This window comes from Pseudorasbora parva, chromosome 15 (assembly GCF_024679245.1).
Source record: "Pseudorasbora parva isolate DD20220531a chromosome 15, ASM2467924v1, whole genome shotgun sequence".
Taxonomy (NCBI): Eukaryota; Metazoa; Chordata; class Actinopteri; order Cypriniformes; family Gobionidae; genus Pseudorasbora; species Pseudorasbora parva.
This window is the reverse complement of record NC_090186.1, coordinates 38,004,668-38,014,499: the sequence shown is the minus strand read 5'-3', so window position 1 is coordinate 38,014,499 and position 9,832 is coordinate 38,004,668. Positions and strand designations below refer to the sequence as shown.

General features: G+C 40.2%; 1 protein-coding gene across 1 annotated transcript in view; it reads right to left on the bottom strand.

The window, feature by feature from the left end:
- Positions 1-911: 911 nt before the first annotated feature.
- Positions 912-9,832, bottom strand: part of cep85l (centrosomal protein 85, like) — a 69,939-nt gene continuing 61,018 nt past the window's right edge. Inside the window, 5 exon segments of the mRNA XM_067417971.1 lie at positions 912-2,864; positions 2,983-3,163; positions 7,632-7,739; positions 7,928-7,978; positions 9,686-9,803. Of these exon segments, the coding sequence (XP_067274072.1) occupies positions 2,701-2,864; positions 2,983-3,163; positions 7,632-7,739; positions 7,928-7,978; positions 9,686-9,803 (622 nt within the window). The 3' untranslated portion in view covers positions 912-2,700.

Here is a 9,832-nt window from a genome sequence, read left to right as displayed (position 1 = left end):
TATTCACCCTCATGTCGTTGGACACCCGTAAGACCTTCGTTCATCTTCAGAACACGAAGATATTTTTGTTGAAAGCTGATGGCTGAGAAAGGCCTCCATTGGCATTCAGTACGTTTCCCCTCACAAGACCCATAAAGGTACTAAACACATCGATACAAAGTCCATCTCACTACAGTGGCTGTACAATAATTTTACAAAGTGATGAGAGTAGTTTGTGTGCAAAAAAAATCGAAATAATGACTTTATCCGCCAAGTTATTATCTTCCGTGTAGGTCTCGGATGTGAACTCGCGCGATGGCGGCGCTTCTCCTCTTCTGGGTCATGTATCCGAACGGCGGATATGCGTCATTCTCGCGCATGCATCGAGTTCACATCAATAACTTTGTGGATAAAGTCGTTATTTAGATTTTTGTGCGCACAAATATTTTGTCGCGTTGTGAAATTATTGTACAGCCCCTGTAGTGAGAGACTTTGTATCGATGTGTTTAGTGCCTTTATGGGTCTTGAGTGGGAATGGACTGAATGCCAATGGAGGCCTTTATGAAGCCTTTCTCAGCCATCAGAACACAAAAGAAGATATTTTTGTTGAAAGCGGAAGATGAACGGAGGTCTTACGGGTGTCCAATGACATGAGGATGAGTAATTAATGAAATTTTCATTTTTAGGTGAACTAACCCTTTAAAAACCCATCGATTCACTTCAGAAGGCCGTGTAGTGTATGATGGATGGATGCATTTTTTTTTTGAGCTTCAAACTCAATGGACCCCGTCACTGCCATTTATAAAGCTGGAAATATAGCTCGGATTGTTCATCAAAAAGTAGTCACACACCTAGGATGGCGTGAGGGTGGGTAAACACACCAGAGAAACACTGATCTATATACACTTATTGTAAGCAAAAACACAAACCAATGTAGAAAAATACTTTATTTAACATTTGTACAAATGAAAAGCATTTTACAAAATGGAAAAATAGGTAACACTTTTGAGGATTTTTTTTTTACATAAATAGACCTTTGGCTTTTGTAAAATCTAGCTGGAAAATTAAAAGCTTAAGATTTAAAAGACTGATGTGAAATTCAAACATACTGTTGGGCCAACCAGTGGCATTCAGTGCTCAGAGTCGGTCATGTCAATCAATGCACATTGCTTTGAATTCTCGTGTGTGTATGTATGTGTATATATATATTATTTACAATTCTGCACGCTATCAGATATCACGCTGTCCTGTAATGCGCAATGAAGAGCACCACATACATTCTCCATCAGGTTATTAGCAGCTCTCTCTGCCTGAGAATAAATATGCATTGCTTGTGAATATATGGCTTAACTCACCTGCACCTTTATGAAACATTTCTCAGAAAACTCTCTGCCAGTTATGGAGGATACCCTTCAATTACTGTCGTTCTGCTGCATAGATTCGTAAAGGCACGGAATAATATTAAATATCTGCAGAAATGTGTAATAAATGCTGGTTAATGAATGCAGGTTGCATAGCACGGTATACTTTTGTCATATTTAGCTAATTAATTCTTTTAAAAAGAAAACTAATTCTAACACAATGCACATGCACAAGATATAAGCACATCATGACAATCTCTGTTTGAAATGCTAAACATGCTTGATATACTTTAAATACAATGAGATTGTTCACAACACAAGCAGTATATAAACATTTGTACTGTAAATATTTAAAACATTCGTCACCTTGGTGCAAACATACATGTGCAGAGGTTGACATGACCGCATCTCTGGACTTTACATTATCAACTTATTTATTTATATATATATATATATATTTAAAAAAAAAATCAGCTTGGGGTCAAAATGAACTTTAGACTTGAGTCAAATCCCTTCTGAAACAATCCAGAACCACAACGAATAAAAGAGAACTCTAAAAAATACCTGAGTGAACAAGTTTTTGCATTGACTTCATCTATATTCTTAATAGTAGCAAGGACTATATGTATTATCTGGAATATATAAACTGTCCTAAGCATGTTCAGGAGGTCACAGGAAGTGTATCATCTGCAGAGCATTCTGTTTCCTGTCTAACTTTGGAACTCAACATGTGCAACTTGTTCGGAACGGAACTGTGCCGCAGCGTTAAAAAAGCAGCTCATATTTTATTGTTATTAAAAAGTTAAACGGTGTCCTGAATAGATTAACCTGGATTCCTTAGCCGTCTTATTTTTTTAACGAAACATTTACGCTAGCTTTTATGGAAGCGCAAAAGTACTGCGGATGAGATTTTCCGACACAGAAGATCCTGAACGTCGACCTGCGACCTGTAGCTGTCGGGGAGAGGATGGACCAGCTTCTTTGGGTAAAAATGACTGACTTCATGAAGATTGGAGGTACAGAACAGGAACACAAGGCACTTTAGGACACCAGTTGCTCTACTTTCCCTCAGAGACGATGGACAGGACCAGCAAGGCCTCCAGCAGTCTCAATAAATATTCAAAACACATACTTGCATTCATTCAAGTCCTTGACGATTCAATGTCCACAAGAACAACAAGAAAAACAACAAACTTGTAAAGACGTCCTTGTAAACTGGATTCACAGCTTGGTTCAACCGTTAGTAGTCAGAAAGACCTTGTTTGTTTCTATCAGGTTGACTTTATTCTCCCTTTACAAGCACTGGGAACGCTGTCTGTCCCGACAAGGTGGAAACTGAAGCCTCTGGAGGGGTCGGGGGTCATTGCGTCACACAGTTCTCACCCATGTCCTGTGCGTAACGGTCCGAGATGACAGTCCGCAGCTCGTCGATGTCTTTCCTCAGCTGGCACACCTCCACCAGCTTGGCCCGCAAACCGTCCTCCATCATCGGCTTCTCGCTCTCGTCCGCCGAGCAGCCCATAGCTGGAAGAAAAAGGCAGTGGGATGAGTAGCTGTGTTTACATGGACCCTAATCGATTGTAATCGGACTAAATGGGTACTGTGAATGTGTTTGAGAGTTTTATATGTTATAAGTATTTACATTTGATGCCGAGCAGCAGGGCCAGGTTGGGCTCTTTGCCTTGAGCTCTCTGTGTAAGGACACTGCAAAGGCCCTTAAGATCCATCAGACACAGGGACATCTCCTTCAGCAGGGGCCCGGCCTCCTTCAGACACGACCCGGGGGCCACACTTAACGTCTCCTCGTTTGCCCGCCTTTGATGCTGTGGAGATAAAATTACAAAGTCTTTACACACTCTTCCCTGTGTCACAGAGCAGGGGTAATCAGGACACCGCGTTTAAAGGCGTTTCATTTTAAATTATGGAAGTACAATGAAGCCCTGGCTCGTCACATTCGCCACTGGAGATTTGAGAGAATTGCTATTTTCACCTTCAAATGCTATTACGGACACAAAGAATGTGTCTGAAGTGTTATTTCAGCATTTTACGCTCATCTGCCGTAGTGTGGGAAGAACTTTCAGAGTTTGGACTGTAACGCTGATGACTAAGCTTAGTAATTGTGTGAATCCTGATACAGCTTACCAGCGGAACACATTCTTATTTCTCAGAGCACAAGAATGAAATCAGAAGCAACTGTTTGGAATTACTGGCACCTACACAGCGGGACAAAAGCAAGAGTGGAGGAGGAATTATACCATGAACTATTGGCAGTGGTGTAATACTTCATTACAGTACTTACCGGTAATAATTTTTTGGGGGGAGAATCTGTACTTGACTTTTTATATTTCTGTCAACTTTCTGTCTTACATTTCTTTAAAATGTATACTTTGTCATGTGTCAAAACAAACTCTACCAGGCATCAGTGATAAAAAAAAGAATGACAGCAGACTCTTCTCAGTCGCTATAGCAACAGGCGCATCCTGGAAAATGAAACCAACCTGCGCGAGGACTTGTTCACACATGCTTGCTTGCAGTCTGTGTTCTTCTGACTTTTTGTAGTAACAAAATCCTTTGGGGAAATGTTTTGGAGTAAAAGTATACATTTTATTTAAGAAATATAGTGGCGTTAAAGTAAAGTACAGTACGAAATATTTGCTTATTCGTTACACGTCCGGTGTGAAAGGACCACAAACAGTGCTTTATTTTTCAGCTACATTAGGTCTAGCACTAGCAAGTCAAGAAAAAATTTAAATAATCAAATATAAAACTGCTTAGTCTTAGTTTTCTAATTTAACTATACACTGATTCTTAATATTTTAGTTATTTAGCCAAGCATGTGGTGGTTTTCTATATTTCATAGTTGTTTGATTAAAGGGGGGGGTGAAATGCTGTTTCATGCATACTGATCTTTTTACACTGTTAAAGACATGGATTCCCATACTAAACATGGACAAAGTTTCAAAAGTTAAGGTGGACGTTTGATGGGAACGCAAGTTTTTTGCGATCATGCGTCCCCTTTGACGTTAATGGGGGCGGAATTTCCTTGTATGGGCCTTACGGACAATTCTACCGGAAGCGCGTGAGAGAGAGAGAGGGAGAGAGCGAAAGTAACAGGCTACCCCCATCAAAGCGCTGGCTCGTAGGCTGCTGCACAGGTGATGTGCACAATTACAATGTCACCAAAAAGTGCGTTTTTGGCTGCCAGACCAAGACAGTCCTGCACAGATTCCCCAAAAACCCCGCGGTAAGGCAACAGTGGATGTAATTTGCTTTTCCGGATCAGCAACTGAGTTGCGTGAATGTTTATATCTGTTCGCTGCATTTCGGTGCCGACTGTTTCATAAACAAGGCCCAGCTCGACGCCGGATTTTCCGATCGCCTAATGCTGAAGGATGGAGCAGTCACAACGATAAAGGTCCCAACGTTAGAACCGCAGGCGGTGAGTGAGACTGCTTCAAATGTCTGTGTTTTTGCCTATGCTCATCAAGTAGCCCAAACATGATCACGTATAGTTAATTGATCAATGGAGCATGCGATGTGTAGTGCGTGTACATTTGTTTAGCTGGCCACTATATGTGTAACTTTATGTTTGTGTATTGTAAAAGCACTCCAAACAACAATACACAAAGAGTGGGGAAATATGTTGAACTAAATAAGCGCGCTTCTTCATTCAAATGCGCTACTATTCCGTGTCTTTCTATGTAAACACTAACTTAGCCTGCCGTGCAAAACCAGTCCGCTTACTAACGTTACAATTGTCTACACAAACCACGCGTAAACACACACACACACGTGCACAACTGCACTTCCCACATGTACACCTTCAAAGACAAAAATACGACGATATAATTCAAGTATAAATATGTAAATAACACAAGCCGCTAAGCATATTATATAGTTAGTGTATATCGTACCACATACAGACGTCCTGCTCTAGTCGTTTTTGCTGCTGCTCCTGTTCAACTGCAGCCTCTGGGTCTGATTCCGGATCATAGATGTATGGCTGTATCTGATTAAAAGCCATATTTTTATTTTGAATAAAGTTTTTTTCCCGCTGTTAGGGATGACACAGCTTTACGACGCACTCGACTCAACACAATAGCAGCAGCGCGCACACGTCATTATTTAGCTCCGCTCACACGACACGGCCCACCCGCTCGGCTTTTTCCGGAAAGACTCGGAACAGCGCATCTTTCTTATATAATTATAAAAAAAATAAAGACTTTTCGGAGATATGCAGGATGCAATGCTACTCTATAGGTACTCAAGACTGACATGACACTGACTGAAAGTGAGTGTTTCACCCCCCCTTTAACATTAATCACACAGAATATTCAGTCTGGCTTTAAGGCCTGCTCCGATCTAATTACCTCAACTATATACGGTCACTAAAGATATATCCGACTGTGTTTACCTGAATACTTGACACACCGTGCATTTTTACATATTTTTGACCATTCAAACCCAAACAATAATCCGCTAAAGAACTGAATTGCGATCGCATGTTGTCTGAAAGGTGTGTGTGTGCCTGTGTATGCATTTCAGGTCAGAGTCCGGCAGCGCGAGCACGCCCCGTGCTGCACGTTATTTTCTCATGCATACATATTTCTGTTGCTTTCTTTGTCATGTGCTGCGCGTATATATTTAACTCTTCTACTTCCAATTTTTAGTGAACGGTGGAAGCAGAGCTCTGCACACACATCCTGACACCTGCTGTCACACATCGATGGAAATTAAGAAATTCAGCTCATATTAGCACTGTCCTCCTTAAAGTACCAGTACTAATAATAGTCCATATCGTACCGTTTGTAATAGCAGCGTATCGCAATACTTGTCTAGTACCGGTATATCGCGCAACACTATGGCTGCCCATAGAAATGTATGGTGAAATTTGGCACACTCAGAGGACAGTCCAAACATTCACCACAGCAAATTGAGTCTCTATCCCAATCCCTCTAACGCCACCAACACTCTAAAGTTTCACTTACATTTGTTCATAACTTTTGCACCATAAGGGCTAGAAACAAAGTTCTGTCATGGATATTTTCCACCAAAACAACAACTAGATGTTTTTTTTCATGACAATCGAATCGGATCATCTTCAGACCATGCTGGCAAAAATACTAAAAGCTTTTTAATAAACCCAACCGTTCTCAAATAACGTGTGAACAAATCTGACGAAGAGCATGCCATATTGGGCAAGAGGTTATATCTCTGCAACACTTTAGCATATTCAGACCTGTACATCACCCAAGCATGACCTGAGGGTTCATGTAGCGTTTTGCCATAGCTCTACCTACTGGTCAGATGATATGAAAAATTGACTTTTTGCTTATGACTTCTGAATGGTTTGTCCAAAATTTGGTTTGCCCAAACCTTTTATTCAAGTCGAATAATACCCATATTTCCCACACTGACTATTGTGGGCGTTGGCCCTAAAATGCTGTATTTTAAGAATGCATTAGCATATTACGAAACTCGGTATGTGTCATCGGGACTATCCCCTGAAGATATATTTAAAAAGTTGAGAACGCCACCCTGTGGTCTAAATTTATAATAAAATGAGCAAAATTTCTAATAACGTAGCCTATTTTAATGAAACTGGTCTTGATATATATATTTGTGATACATTTTCTGAAACTCCCAGCCATGCTTGCTTGACACATTGTTTCTTTTTGTGCATGGCCCTGATTGCTGCTTGCAGCAATATTTTTTTGTTACAAATATGGTGTAAAGCTACTTTTACGTAGCAGTTGCTTAAAAAAAAAGGACACTTTTCGTACTTTCCAGAATCTGTGATTTATTCTACCAAATTACTGTTCACTGATTTGCAGTGTAATATATGCAGTCATCCTCTACATGTGATCTGTTATACTTGGTCATTTATTGTTGGTCACGCACGAGAAACCAAGTAAGAGCATCCTTGCAAATAATCTGGTGTGTCCCTGTCACAGCTCTGTATGATGTACGGTCTCTGCTCGCTCAACCGTTGTCTCGGTGAAAGTCTGTGTGGATCACGCATGACTGCGGCTCTGAAACTTCTTGCTCTCTCACCTTGAGACGGAGCAGTGAAAAATGACGTCCTGAATTCTAATAGCGCTCTGAGGACCAGTTGGGTTATTCATGACTCGACTGCCATGAAAAGCAGGGCGAAGAATTTAATGACACAAAAATGAGCCTTCAATCAAGCTTCTAACTTCCGCCACAGGGCTCATCTGTATCATTTAGGATGAACAAGTCTTAGTAGTACTTTAAAGCTCTTTAGCGGGTGGTCTGGAGTGCCTGCTGTACCTGCTGAAGAGTTGTGGAGAGCGTTTCAAGTTCCTCCTCACGTTCCAAGAGCTGTTTGCGGAGTTCCTGCGTGATCCCCCTCTCCCTCTGCAACTTCTTTTCCAGGGTCTGCAAAGAGGACGTAAGACAGCGGTTATGATGTGCGTCCTAAACAAGCCTGCTTTGATTACACTATTCAGCATATGAATCAACATGCATCCCATCATCCTTCCAAGAATAAAAGCAGATGATAATGCAAAACAAGATTATTATCATCCTAAAGCTCCCACAACGAAAGGTAGGAAATTATATCTTACCGACATCTCCAGAGTGAGTTTGTCAATTTGCTCCTTCTGATTGTTGATCAGCTGAAACAAAAAGGAAGAAATGCCAAATTACACAACCGTGAAATGTGTGATTTAAATGCACAGAGAAGGAAAAGCAGCCAACAAGTTTCTAACATACCTTCAATATAAATTATAAATATAATATATTACATTTAGTTTTGATTTATTCAACAATTTTTTTTGTTGCTTCCAGGGCTCTACATTAACTTTTTTGTGCAGCAGCCAATGTGGCTAATGGTTTTCCAAAGTTACTAGCCACTCAGCATTTTTACTGGCCACGATTCAATCAATATCATGGGGAGCAATTGCCATATAAATATGTTTTAAAAATTATTTGGCCGTTGTCACTTTAAGACCTGGTGCACAGATCCAATTATTCCGGGAATACTGGTTTTGAAAAAGATTCTTAAAAGTTTACGTTCACTAAAAATAGAACAGTGTTTATATGAACACTCTCCAAGACAGACAGTTTGATATTATTGTGTGAATTTTTGACTGTCTAAGTGTAATAAGCACCAAAAAAATAACTGTCTGGAGAAAATTTCAATATATCAGTGACTAATAGTTTTATATTATAAGACCACAAAGCAGCAAATGATGGATACTAGGGATGGGTACCGAAAACCGGTATTAAACGGGCCCCGGGGGTGAATTTTGAAAGACCGTTGTATCGATAAGCTCGGACGTTATCGGTTCTTCTGTCGGTACTTTTGAAAATACACGTGACGAGAGAGAGAGAGAGAAAGAGAGAGACCACGAGCAAAACGACAGAGGACAGAACTAAACAGTCAAACACAGCCTGGTTACACTTTAGATCTGTGATAGTCTGATTTTATTTTAGATTTTGGCTTCCAAAGATTAAAATAATATTTATGTCTAGCGCAACTTATGTAGGCTAATTCCCTTTGCAGCAGTAGCCCACGCTGTCATTTCTCCATAAAACTCAAACGCAATGACAGAATCAGCACGATCAGAGATTGTTGTAAAATACAGTCTAGCTACTGTTGGTAAATTGTGGGATGCGTTTTAATAATAAAAAGAGCGATTAAGCACAAAAATGTGCGCAAGAGGATGTTCCCAAGTCGGCGCGCGCGCTCCGAAACAGCCGCAACGAGACGAGCAAATTACACTTTCGGTTTCACACTCGCGTCTAAACGATCAAATGTACACAAATATCTATGTCAAAATCCCGGCTTGGAGAGTCTCTTAAATACAACAGTTTAACAGTTTTAGTTTGTGTCTAAAATGGACGTAGTTATTATGGATATAGTCAGGAGAAAGTGTGTATCTGCCTATTATCAGTCGCCTAGAGCTGCACATCTGTCTTAAAGAGGCAGCGGTGTAAATAAACATGCTGACGAATTACTGCGAATTAAACAACCAAATGCAAAGAGAAAATCACTCACAGCTCTTGAATTAATAACTTCAGCTTTATTACACATTATTTTGGCTATTTATGATAAACTATGCAGTGTTATTTTACTAGAATTCTTCCTGAAATTAAAGCACTGTATAGGCCTATATAATGTGTATTTTTGTTAATTGTGTGTGTGTGTGTATATATATATATATATATATATATCTCAAAAAGTACCGATAAGAATACCGTTAAAGTACCGGACCGATAAGCAGTATCGGTAAGAGTAGTAATACCGTTAAAATCTTAACGATACCCATCCCTAATGGATACTGCAGTGGTAAGCATCATTAGGTGTATGGTAGGTGTACCAGGCTGTTCTGGCTCTGTTGTTCTAGTAGACGAGTGTTTTCCTTCTCCAGCTGCTTCAGGTCCAGCATGGGCAGCCGTACTCCATCCTCCAAACATTTCTCCACCTTCTCTTGTAGGCTGCAAACAGATTATTTGTTTTTTCCGTG